Genomic DNA, 13,652 nt, shown 5'->3' with positions numbered 1-13,652 from the left:
CCTGCTGAGTACAGGATGGAGAATCCAGAAGTGTCCTGCTTTGTGGGTTGGATCCCACCCCCCCAGTTTGGGGTTTTGTTTTGATTTTTTTTTTTTGTTATTAGGGTTTGTTGTTTTGTTTTGGATTTTATTGTTAAATAATGTCCATGCAAAAAAAAATTAACTAGTTTGGAATAACTATGGTAATGCTACTTATTGAAATGCTAATCTGTTCATCGTTAAGCTTCACAAAGAAAAGCATAGGGATGCGTTTGGTAAAAAGGAACAGACCAAACACGAACACTTCCCAAGTTCTGTTCTCAAGTAATGGTGGAGAGTTTAGTTAGTGCACTTATAGCCATACTAAACAGTGTTATCCAAACGGAATCCAAGTGCATATCCTTGCAGGGTAAACATGTATTTACAGATCGTCTGTGGGGACAGTGACTTAAACTAACTTTAGACCTCTATGTGAGACAGCACATTCATGTTCAAACACACTCAAGGTCAGAGCAGTGTAATGGCTTCATTTCTGTTCATGTCAAATGAGTATGGTACATGACACAGAGGGAGTAAGTGCAGAAGACATTGCTCTGCCATCCTGCAACCAGTCACCACACCAAGGAAGCAGTTAATGCTCTACGAAGAAACTGGCTTTATGAAGACCTGTTGGGATTTTAATGCATTATAGTCTTGTCTCATTTATCCTGGTGTCCCTCAAGCTACGATTTTACAATTTCTAAGAGACATTTAAAAGAGACCTCAGTATTTCTTCGTTGTGCATAACTACATTTAATCAGTAGTTATGATTTTTATGCCCAATTAGAATATAGCTACAGATTAACACCAAACTTAAACTAACCAGAACTTGTGAATCAAGAAACTGGGTTTCTTTTCCACAAGTTTTGTCTCAAAATGTAAGGAGCTGTTGTGCGTATGCTGATATTATTTTCTAGGGTAAAACATTACAACTGTTACTAAACAGCTTTTGTAGTAAGATTAAGTTATGCTATAGGTCCTTGGCAAATCTCATTCTTGAACAAATGAGCTGCTGTGGTTTTAATTATCTTTTCAATATATAGCATACAGCTATCTTTAAAAATAAAACTAAAGAGACGTAATGAAGTAGGCACCTAATCCTAAAGGCACACAGCATTACTGTACAACACTGAGTATCCTGGAGAGGAAGTTGCCTGACAAAACTATTATCAGTAAATGGTCTGTTCTACTAAGCAGTTTCTATGTTTACCATTTCTCATGTGAAAATTTCAACCTAATGTAATATACTTTAAAATATGGCAAACATTTAGTACATGCCTGTAAATACTTATGGCACTGAAACACATTTATAGCATGAATGACATTCTTCAGTCATTGTTGCCTTAAGAATGGTCCCCAGTTCTACTCTGAGCAGAATTTAACGACATCTGACACTTATACCCTAAAAAGCTTCTTTGCTAGTATGTTTTTACTTACAATATCTGAGCTGCTTTGCGGAGCTTAAAAACCAGCATTCCCCAGTAAAATCAGACCTCCTTGAGGTCGAAGTATGTATCTTCCACAACTGATTTCAGAGGAACAAGAAACCATAACTAAAAACCAAAACCAAATATTCTGTCTGATAAGACAGGACTCTAATACTAAATTTTTATACACATTTGGTCAACAGGATTTATTATAGATCACAAAGATTTTTCTATCTATGCAAAACATCCATCTTAATGATTAATGACTTACTCTGGAGGGCAAGGCTCAGTGTTGCAGGCTCTTTGGTTTTCTGGAGGCTTACTGTCAGGGTCACAGTAATTGTTTTGTACAATGGAGTTGTCATCCAACCTTTTACACACCACCTCTTGTTTCTGCACACCTTGGGATGAAATGAAACACCTTTAGTTAATCATTCTTGCTCTTCTACTTGTGTAAACTCCAAAGTCGATTTCATCTATTGAATATTAACCCTACCATCCCACTTTAACTGGCTGAATGCTGCAGGGGTGTGAATTCCAATTGCCTGAATTGCCCCCTGACCACAATAAATCTTTCATTTTCCTTAAATTTTAGGCCACCCCTAAGACAAAGGATTTAAAACTGCTGTTGTTTTCCAAAACAAAGGGAATATATTTATAGATTTATTAACAGATTGGTTTTATTTGTATATTGCACAAAATCAATTTTCTGTCTACCCTCCTCTCCTAATAAAAGAAACTTAAATTTCCGAAGAAAACATCAACAAATAGAATGTGGTCACACTTCAATGCAGAATTATTGTTTATGTGCTCCGGTTTAAAATAACCCAGCAATACTGGGAAACAGTGTTGCATTTTTATACATGTTATTCTATAAACATTTTCTGCATTAAAATAGTAGAACTATTACTCATTCTGAAAGATGCAGCTTGTTTCTGTGAACACTCATTTTGTCTGGCACTCCCAGCTCTTACTTTGCTGTTAACCATCAACAAGGCAGTTCAGACCTGATTATTATTCCCAAAACATAACAACCTATCAATGCCAAGGCAACATCATAAGGTAGAACATAGAGAATTTTTTTATTTTTAAACAACAGGATCTGAAGAAAAGGCATTAAAGTACCACTGATATGACAATAGTGCAGCTCAGAGTAATGTTGTAAAAAGTATGACCTCCTCCTCTCTTTTTAAAACAAGCCGTATTACGTTTGCTAGCATAAAGACTGTGGATCTGCAGTTCATATGCAGGTCTTACGGAACGTGAGTAGTCACAATACTGAAGTAATATGCTTATTTGTATGATAAAAGTTGCAAGAATCCCTGATCCTTTCTTAAAAATAGAAGCAATTACTTAACTTTTTGCAGCATGTGAAATGCATACAATTAAACAGGGATTAAAACATCCTGGCTTCAAATATCTGCCAACTTTATTTTACAGCCCTCTCTTCATTTTAAGACAAGCTTTTTATAGGAGATAGACGTGCAGTAATAAAAAATAATAATGTAAGTACATTTTTCAGACACTAAACATTCCACTAAAAACATGGAATTTCTTTCACCAGGTATTTGTAGTCCTTTTGCTCATTTTAAGCAAGCTAAACAACTTACTTTGCAATGCTCCTTTTGTTATTCATTATGGAAAGAATAAAATTTCCTACTTTGGTTCCTAAAATGTGACCTCTATGAAATGCAGGTATTTAATTCCAACAGTGAGTCAAGCTTAGCCTTCAGATCCCTGAAGTTTGGCCCACAAAGCATCCTGCTTGGCTATAAACAGAAGTCTCCCAGTCTATACACAAATTAAATGTCTTCATGATGTAATGTGTGAAGGACATTGTTCCCAATGGTCATGAGTCTTGAGGGTGGCATGCACTCCCCCAGAAGGCTGCACATGCAGGAGTAGGTACGAACCCTACTCACCCTGAAGGGATTCCTAATTCTCATGAGTATGCCATAAATTGTGAGACATGGTGGTAATTTAGCTAAGGCAGCAAGACTGTGGTTTCTAGCCCACACATTATTTCTAGTTTTTTATTTAATTAGAGTCTGATATAAAACCTCCTGTCTGTTGTCTAAACCTGTCTGTAAATGTCTAAGCCACCTTGAAGACAAGGATGAAAATTCATACCTGCCTGTGCTAGACCAGTGACTTATTTTCTGGTTGCAGATCAAACCCGTTGTCTTCCTGCCATCAGCTCCTCCTGAATATTGCATCCCTATCTACACTGTAGCCCCTAATGTGTATTTAAAATATCTTTGTTTTCCCTGCCCTCTTAGACCTCTCAACTTTCTATGGCACACAGTTAAGAGTACTTTTCTGTAGCTGCAGTCCCAGCTGAAACCTCTTCTCTCTGCAATAGCAAATTGCTACTATCATGGCATCGCACAAAACATGTGTGTTTTCCCTCACGTAAAGACAACGCCTTATTAATTCAAATACTCTCAGGGAAACCCAGCAGTCTGGATTCTAAGCACATAAAAATGTTCCACATGCCCTTAACTCATAATGCTGACACTCCTGACAAGCAGGAGGGAAATTAGATTCATCGCTCTTACATTTCTTACAGGATGCCTGTTTAGCAGGTGACAACTTTGCATCAGCCCTCAAAATCACCTGCCTCCTCACCTCACTTCAAAATCACTAACCATATTGAGACCAAAGATGCTTAATGCTGGAGGCTTCACTATACTGCAGCACCTAAAGCCGAAGTCTGGAGCTTTGCTGCTGGGATATGTTCTTTTTCATTACAGCTACAGGTAACCTTTACAAAGTAAGCACTTTAAATCAAGTTGTAAATAATTTCACACATCTGACATCTCAGGTTAACCATAAACATCACAGTCATTTTAAATTAAGATTTATTTATGAAAAAAGATATTAACATGAGACACATCTTGCAGGTGAGCCAGGTAAACCAATCAGGTTCTTCCTACAGGTATCTGGATAACAAATAAGGCAACAGTAGGTACCACCAAACAGCACAGAAGGCTGCCAGACTGTTTTCCAAGTGTATCCTACATCCACAAATCTACATGAGCAAGGTATAAAAAAACCCAACCATTTTTGAATACTATTCAACCTCCATTTTTTCGCTAACTTTCAATGTATGTGCTTTACATGTTAGAAAAAAATAGTTTTGCTAGATAGTTAGGCCCAGCTGGAATTGAGAAACAACTCAAATCATTAGCATGGGCGACCCGTAAGGGCCTGAAGTACATGCCTCCACAGTTGTTGGCTGATTATGTTAACATACAGATGTTCTCTTTCAGGTATTCATCTATCAGATACCAAAGATTTGAGAGCTTCACAACAAGATGTTCAATTTATAGCATTCTCAGCACGTAATAAATCAATTACATGAAATGATATAAAGCTGAAATTCAGTATGATCTTGCACTGTAAGGGCAATTAAATAACCTTGGAACAAAGGAGTTTGGAACATACATCTAGAAGCAATGCCTTTCTGTTGTTGGGAATCACTCTATGTAACCACTTTCATAAACTGCTCAAGGTCCACTTCAATCCCAAATACATTTTTCTTCTCTGAACTTCTCATATCTGACTACTAAAAGCATTTCAATTTCCATTCTAGATGTATTAATTGCCAATTTAGGGGTTTTTTTTTAATTAAAAACATTCTTTCAGTTTAAGTTAACTTTATTGTGCTAACCAAGTCAACTCTTGCAGTCTCTGTGTTGTTAGGTGGACCATTCCTTTGATCAGCCTCCTTTGATCAGCCTCACAACACTTCCACAAACCTGCTCACACCTGAGTTTACTGCAGCCACAATAGAGTTCAGTTAAAGTAACTTTATTGTGCTAACCAAGTCAACTCTTGCAGTCTCTGTGTTGTTAAGTAGACCATTCCTTTGATCAGCCTCCCATGATCAGCCTCCCAACACTTCCACAAACCTTCTCACACCTGAGTTTACTACAGCCACAATAGAAACTGTGCCCAGTACTCCAAAGCGATTTTACTAGTGACTTACGCAGTGTCATTTATACTTTTAAATAAATATATCCTAAAATCAAACCTGCCTTTATCAGGGTTACAACAGATCCCAGTCTTCCTATGTCTTCTAACACTGCACTGTCAGCAAATTTCTACTTTTTATGCTGTCCTATTTGTCACTTATTTCTACATCTTTATACTTCTTCAAAACTTCAAATCCATTAGTTTTCTCTCTCTAAATACATATACATACACACAAACACACAGACCGACAAATTATTTTCTTTGGTTCTGTACTCCTTTAGTACTATTTTAGTAAAGACATCAACTGCAGTATGAGAAAAATGTTGGGCGTATCTCTTTGGTTCTTAACAGGTAAGTGGAAGATCTAAGTATTTGAGAAGCTGTGAAAAGATTATTTCACTTCAAATTCTATAATCAATGCAAACACTGCCAACAGATAAAAATTATTAAAATCAGATACGACAACCCGAGTAGGAGTATTTCTTTTGCAATTTTCTAAGCAAACATCACTATGACAAGAAACAGTATTTTAAAGGTCTAGCCAAACAGCAGTGCTACTAACATGGTGCTGCTAGCTGATACAGAATTTATGTTCAGTTCAACTGGTGAATAATCATTTATCCTTTCTATCACAAGCTGCCTTAATTCTCTTGGTGGCTTAATAGAACAGACTGAATGCTGCCTTCATAATGGTATTTCTGTCAAATATAACTGCTTAAAGATAATGTATACATAGTTTAGAATTAGGCATTTTAATAATGCATACCATTCTCGTGAAGACATTTATGGGATAGCATAGATATTAATGTAATGTTTTGACTGAATCTCCTGCTGGCATCAGACACATTTCCTTCTAGGCTTTGGCTAAAAATTGGCAGCCTCAGTAAATTAATTTCTGAGGAGCTATGTAATAAGAAAGTATTCTGAAGTATTATGAACACAAAGTACCATATTTTTCAAAAAAATTAAGTCATATGTGTTATTTATTGAATCTGCCAGGTAGCATATCATCCGTAAGACAGTATCCATCACTAATCACCCACACAGTGAAGAACTTTTAATCCATGTTAGGAGACATACTAATCCTGTTTTAAAATATTCTTCAGCATCTTGCCACACAGTATGTATACTTTGCATGTTTCCACACTAATTACAGTGTTATTTAAAATAAAATCTCAGAAACAAAACTCAGATTCTCACTTAGACAAGAAAAAGAAACGTTAAAAGCCAGAAGTGCAGCTTTTACCCAGACAACAGCTACAACTTGGTTAAGCCCCATGGGCCTTGAAAAAACTCTTTTTAAATAATCAACTCTTCCATGAGTATATGGTGTCTCTTAAAATAATCTAAAAAGCACTGCTAAACAAGTTCATTTAAACTCCTGGGGGACTAATTACAAGCAGTTAGACCAAAACATTCTCCTTTCAAATCTACAGATTTATAGTTTATAATAAAATGTCCTCATGACTGGTCAATGCAATTCTAATAGAAAACAAAACTCCAGTGGTTTAGTGACCATAATCTCCAAAGAACTGAGATGTGCAGATTTCAATTCACAAATAGTCTGCATGACTTTCAGCAGCCAATTTTTAAATTACATGAAACACATTTTATTCTTAAATTAAAACTGCACACATGTAAATGTTATATCTATTTTTAAAAGCAATCCCAAAAATTTGTGGACTGCTATTGCAACAGTTAATTATAAAGATGCCAATACCAATACATGGTGAATCCTGTATCACTAAAACTAGTGCATGCTGGTTAACCCAGACATACTTTCTGAGCTCACTCATCAGATCACAAGATGTTCATCACAGAGCCAAACTTACATTTTTCATGATGAGGACAAGTATGTTTTATTTGTCTAAAGAGAGTTTCATAATTCATTCAAGGGCATGAAAGAAAAACGTAGTAGGCACCACTCTACAAGAGTGATAAGCAACAAAGAAAACTGGATGGCAATCTATTTACTTATAATAGTATAGTGACTATGTCATAAACCCCCACAAATATCTAAGACATTTAACTCACCTGGAGATGAACTCCAATAGAATGAATGATCAAAACCAATGCTTAGGATATCTGGTAAATTCCAGGTAACAAATGCTGTAATTTTTTCCCATTTACTGCTAGAATTAATTATTAAGCATGGAAGAAATTAAAAAAAAGGGGGGCACAGTTTCTGGAGTTTATTTTTAAATTTATACAGAACTAACAACACAGAGAAGGATTTTTCTTTCTTTCGTTGAATTTTTTTGGAACAATAGCACCACCAGTCACTTCCTTATTAAGAATACTTATGGATACACTTGCCCTTGGAAAGCTACATGATAACATGTACAGTAAGACAGGCATGACAGTAAATAAACTACAACTCTATTATCTATAAGTGATATCTATCACCTTTTCCTATTTTAGTACCTCCTTCTCTTTCCAGCCATCATTTTATTGATTTATTTGCTGTTACTGTGTATTCTACTTATCCCTTTCTCAGACTTTCTCACTAAATAATAGTCAGCTTCTTAAGGAAAATATGTTGTTGTCATCATTTTTTTCTGAATTCCAGTGAACTTTTCAACTGTTCAGTTATTCACCCTCCCTCCCTCCCTCGCTCCCATCTGTCCATCCATCCATCCAACCAAGCCATCCCTGGCAGTGTTCAAGGCCAGGCTGGATGGGGCTTTGAGCAACCTGGTCTAGTAGAAGGTGTCCCTGCCAATGGCAAGACAGTGGGGTCTGGACCAGATGATCTTTAAGGTCCCTTCCAACTCAAACCATTCTATGATCCTACAATTCTGAGTTCCCTGTTTGCTCCTCCCTCTGTACATTCTGGTGTTCTCTGGCATAGTTTTCTTGTAGTTGTGCCTGACACACCTATAAAGACCTATATAAGACAGTAACAAATTTCCTTCTGAAAACTCTTGACTCAGAGTAGAACAGTTACCAGTAAACTTTCAGGAAAAAGGGAATTCATATGGAGAATTCATATGGGAATTCATACGGAGAATACAGTTTAACGTAATATTCCCAGATAGGAAGAACTAGCTCAGAAACGCTAAATTTGTATTTTAAAGAAATCTTTTTCAATATAGAAAATACGAGTTCTAGTGTCCAAAAAGAAAAGCTGCAATTCTGGATTTCTTAGCCTATGAACAGACACTAAGATATACTAAAAATGAATGAAATTATATTCTCATCCTACATATGAGTACATGAATCCAAGAAAAAAAAAGAAAAAAGTTGTATGTTACCAGGCAAACTTATTTAACTACCTAGTAGATCTAAAAAACCTACTTTTAGAAAAACATAAGAAAATACCAAAATAAACCTCAGACTTTGGAGACTTGATTCTGCTTGCTTCACTGTTAAGAAGGTGATGTTCACTGGCAGAGAAAACTATGGAAGAGTTTGTTCTTTTCTCCTTTAACTTGAATGACACTACTAAATACGGTTTACAACCTCTCATGAAAGAAATTCTAACTTCCTTCTGCTTTTTAGAGGCAATCTAAATATGTAACTGTTTCACAAACTTTACTTCCTAGACCACTTTATGAATAATAGAGGGGAAGAGGAGGCACAATGTCTACAGTGGAAAGAGTCCATTGATTTCAGGTGCTTAGCTGAGTTTTCAGAATACTCTGCTTTATGCACAGCTCATGCAGTGATGAAATTCATTGCATGCTTCAGAGGTCAGACATTCCAGAGGTCTCCATGTAATGATGAACTGATAATTAACAAGTAAGACTGTAACGTATGCTTTGAGTTGCTCAGTATCACATGAATACCACAGATGGGAGGCAGGAATAGAATCCGGAGCGCTCACGCTGTCGTAACCAGGAAATCCTTCTCCTCCCTACCATTCCATTTGCCATGCTCTTCCTATTCTGCAAAACTGAGACAAGCCTAGAACAGAGGTCCTGTTTGAAAAGTTAAAGCACTTTTACTGTTCAGATGTGACTTGTCAGCACAGCAGAGATGAACAAAATACAAAAGTCCAGTGAAAAAGGCAGCATGTTATCATCTAATGAAAGATCGTAGGCTGCTCGTAGCTTGCTGTTGGCTTGCTTCTTGGCTCCTGATAGCTCTACTTATCCTTCTCCAAGACAAGGCATACAAGCGACTCTAGGAGCAGCTGAATGCAGTGAATTGCTCTCAAAATACTATTACGAGACTGCACAAAATTGGACACTTCTGCAACATCAAACACTCCAAAACTATTTAAACTTTGCACTGCTGCTCTTGTTTTTGTGCTCTACTCGATGACGTTCAGCATATACCCTCAAGATCACAATACAGAAATATCAACTTGGTGGGCTGTAATGAAGTTCTTACTTTTTATTTTTTAGATTCTTTGAATTAAAAAACATACATTAACTATGTTCTAAGCATCACAGATTTAGTCAAATAGTATGTAACACAGACACAGTCCGATTTAGAGATCACTAGACTGGAGAAGTGAGAAGTGGACATGAACTAGGCTGTGACATGGCCTCAGAGAATGGTCCCTGCTCAACTGGTCCCTGTTTCATGAACAGCCACAACCTCAGAAAATGTAACTCTGTCATTTCCTGGCTTCTAAATACTTGCTAATTTTATGTTCTTTTAAGACATCTTTTGAAATGTTACATATACTTACAATTGTGACATAATGTTAAAATACAGGCATGTTCAGAGACGAACAAAAAAAATGCGTTGACTAGAATTTATATTTGCCTACAACTTCAATACAAAGCCTATACTTTGTTATAAAAGTGCATCTGGCTCTACATAATCTAGAGCGGTTTTGATCAAGATATGATCAAGATATGTCAGAAACCGGAGCCGATGGGGGCAAGTTATTAATGAGTGAATTCCTGAGACACACAGGAGGTACAGGAATGGGTGTGATGTTCCCGCCACAAGCATTGGACATGATGGGGTTAATGTCAAAAGAGTCTTTTTCAAAAACAACAACTCTATCGACCTCTGACCCCAAAGCCTGTGGTTTCAATCCCAAGAAATGGGCAGAAGAAATGGCAAAAGCCAAAGTATCGGGTCAGATCCTAAGATTAAACCTTGATCAGTGTATGCACTACAGGTGAGCTACATCAACTATGATAACAGGTCGGAAGATGCTGATGCCCTAACTTATTTGCAGTTGTCCTGGGTTCAGCTACAGCAGTCATTTTTTCTCCTTCTTAGTAGCTGGTGCAGTGCTGTGGTTTTGACTTTCAGTCTGGGAACAACGCTGATAACACCGATGTTTTTAGTTGTTGCTCAGTAATGTTTACTCTGACCAAGAACTTTCTGAGCCTCATGCTCTGCCAGGGAGGAGGGGAAGCCGGGAGGAAGCAGAGGCAGGACACCTGACCCAAACTGGCCAAAGGGCTATTCCATACCACAGCACGTCATGCCCAGTATAGAAACTGGGGGGAGTTACCCGGAAGGCCCAGATCGCTGCTCGGGTCGGGCTGGGTATCGGTTGGCGGGTGGTGAGCGGTTGTGTCCTTTTCCCTTGTTATTCCTCTTATCATTATTATTGGTAGCAGTAGTGGTTTGTATTATACCTTAGTTACTGGAGAGCTGTTATCTCAACTCGTGGGAGTTACATTCCTCCGATTCTCCTCCCCATGCCTCCGGGAGTGGGGGGTGGAGGGAAAAGGCGGGGGGAGAGAGCGAGTGGCTCCGTGGTTCCAAGTTGCCGGCTGGGCTTGAACCACGACAGCAGTTTGTCCCAAAGTCACTATATATTTTAACTTCATAAATAAAAAAATAATTTCCATACTAATATTCCTTGCTTATTGTCCTTTTTTTACTTTTGGTCAGAAATTATTTAACTGTTTAGTATTTTGTTCTCCTCTGATGTAGAGCAAAATGTCTCTCCTAAAGACAAAAAAAACAGAACTTCAATAACAGACTTCATAATGAATCCTATAGAAATAAACAAAGCTACAAAGTGGTTTCATTTCTAAGTTTTCTCAACACTTCATATTTATATAAGCCAAATTTTCCAGTTATGGTCTCTGTCTCTACCACCTTTGTCTCTCTTCTTTTTCCCTGACTCAGTTCCTTTTTAGAATTTTGTCTTCTTTTGGCACATGGAGAAAGGTGTTTCATAAACTGCAGGGAATAGCAGGTACTCATATGGAGAAAGCAGATACAGTTTTTAATAAGAATTATAGCTACAATGAAATATTTATTCCCTGAGCACAGAGCTCAGAGAAAATAAGTGACCACAGAATATCCTCATACTAAGCTAACAGGAAGGAAAGACAAGTGCCTTACGGTTTATCCACTATAAACTACAGAAAATCATAAAGCCCCAAAATTTTGAAACTAATAAACATATACAGTTTTCAGGGATGCACATATTTTCCATTAAAAGTTAATTAAGTCAAAATGTTTTAATCTAGAGAAGTGCCTATTCCTTCAGAGCAAGTTATTTTTTCCCACTGTATATTGTCAAATCTGTGAAATGACAATGATCTGCATGACAGAAGACCCATGGCTAAAATTTTGTCTCTACCTGAATCAGTGGGAGTTCTCCCATTGACTTCAGAAAGATCATTAACTCACTGCTATCATAAAAGGATGATCTGGCAGTACTTGTAAGGTTCTATTACTTGGAACTGTCTTTTGCTTTGAGCTAGGCACTTCCCACCTTTATACTATTTCTTTAAAACGTTCCTTTGCCTACCAGACTCACCATTACTAGATCAGTAGTTAAAAAAGCAATCTGTCACCCAGGGTCCACCAATGAGCAATAAAAGATATTGGAGAAAGTTAGTACCTTCCTCTAGTTTGCTTTGAGAATTTATCTAGCAGTACAGAAAATTAGTGATACCCTCAGTGTATTACATATGGCAAAGCAAAGAGCTGTATTTAAAACAGCAAACAACTAGTAACAGTCACAGCAGGTTCTAACAGAAAAATGAGTCACAACGGTTCCAAACACAAATACCTCCAGTAGCCAGAAAAAAAAAAAAAAAAAAGACAAACATATACCCCAATGGTTCTTTAAAAAACCACGGTGTCTTCCTCTTGCTGCGGGCAGTTAACAGCACCACAGAACACTGAAATTCTGAGGTGGACTTAAAGCACTCTCCCACATCTTCTGAAACAGAGTGATGCTGGAGAGATGATGCATTCAGTCTCGAGAGAAAAGAAAGATACTGTTCACACAGCACTTCTAGTCATCAGTCCATGGAGCAGCAATGGTGTTGGCTTTGAAGGAAGCCAACTGTCCCGCTCTCCCAGAGATAAAGAATTGCATTGGTGGCCACTAGAGGGAGGATTAGGAACATAGTAATTTGTGGGTAAAAGGCACCCATGATGAATCACATGGGACAACCTACAAATCCCCCACCTCTGCCAAAGGGCAACAATTCTTAAGATACTGCTATGTGCTGGGAAGTATTACGCAGTTGTTATCACCTGCTACAGAGAACCTGCCAGTATGCATCCTGAACTTTGGTGGCTGGAGGATAGGAGGGCTGACTAGGATCATGTGAAGCATACCTACAAACACACAGACACATCCCTTTATCTACAGTTGCCTCATTTGCCTTCTGGTTTTTAATCTCCTTATTTAAAACTTCTGATGTCCTTTATCAAGAAAGCTCCAGCAAAAAGCAAACATACCAGCTTCAAGAGAATCTCAGAAGCAGCATCAGCAGAAAAACACACTGCCAAGATACACGGTATTTAACAAAAACATCTGATCATATTAAAGGTACTTGAAAGCAACAAACTCCATTGTAATAAAATGAATGTTCTTACACTAAATTAAGGTTTGAGGCATGTCTGAAAGAAATGTTTTCAATTAGTTACCTAGATAATTATGCAGTAAACTGTATCTTGCAATTCACTTTACCCTGTATCTCGACTGCCTGGTGTCTTACCTCCAGCACAAGTGGCAGAACATTCTGACCAAGGCAGATGATTCCATGCAAAGCCAACTTCATTGTCTCCACTGCCAGTGCGAGAGATGGGAACATTGAATTTATACCTTATACCCAAATTTTGTTCCTGAAGCAGAATCTGTAGTTGAAAACAACTGGTTATACCATTAAAACAGGCAAGCAGAGGGCAACTACAGTGACATTTAATCTAGGTTTGTGTTATGCTCTAAGGAAGGGAAAAAGTAATAAAGGAAGCCATAGTAGTTCTTTAAGGTATTCCCAAAAGAAGCTGGACTAACTTAAAACATATACAAAAGTATTATTGTCTAAGGTGAGTTTTGTCTTT

General features: G+C 37.5%; 1 protein-coding gene across 1 annotated transcript in view; it reads right to left on the bottom strand.

Moving 5' to 3' along the window:
• The window catches only part of LOC104406768 (A disintegrin and metalloproteinase with thrombospondin motifs 6), a gene marked incomplete at both ends in the record, with an annotated part of 53,837 nt that overhangs the window by 1,800 nt on the left and 38,385 nt on the right, over positions 1-13,652 (bottom strand). Inside the window, 2 exons of the mRNA XM_010015859.1 lie at positions 1,717-1,846; positions 13,307-13,445. Coding sequence (XP_010014161.1) covers positions 1,717-1,846; positions 13,307-13,445 — 269 coding nt within the window. The remainder of the gene's footprint in view (positions 1-1,716; positions 1,847-13,306; positions 13,446-13,652) is intronic.

This window comes from Nestor notabilis, unplaced genomic scaffold (genome assembly GCF_000696875.1).
Source record: "Nestor notabilis isolate BGI_N333 unplaced genomic scaffold, ASM69687v1 scaffold13540, whole genome shotgun sequence".
NCBI classification, from domain to species: Eukaryota; Metazoa; Chordata; class Aves; order Psittaciformes; family Psittacidae; genus Nestor; species Nestor notabilis.
The sequence above is the reverse complement of the archived record's forward strand: the minus strand, read 5'-3'. Positions and strand labels throughout refer to the sequence as shown.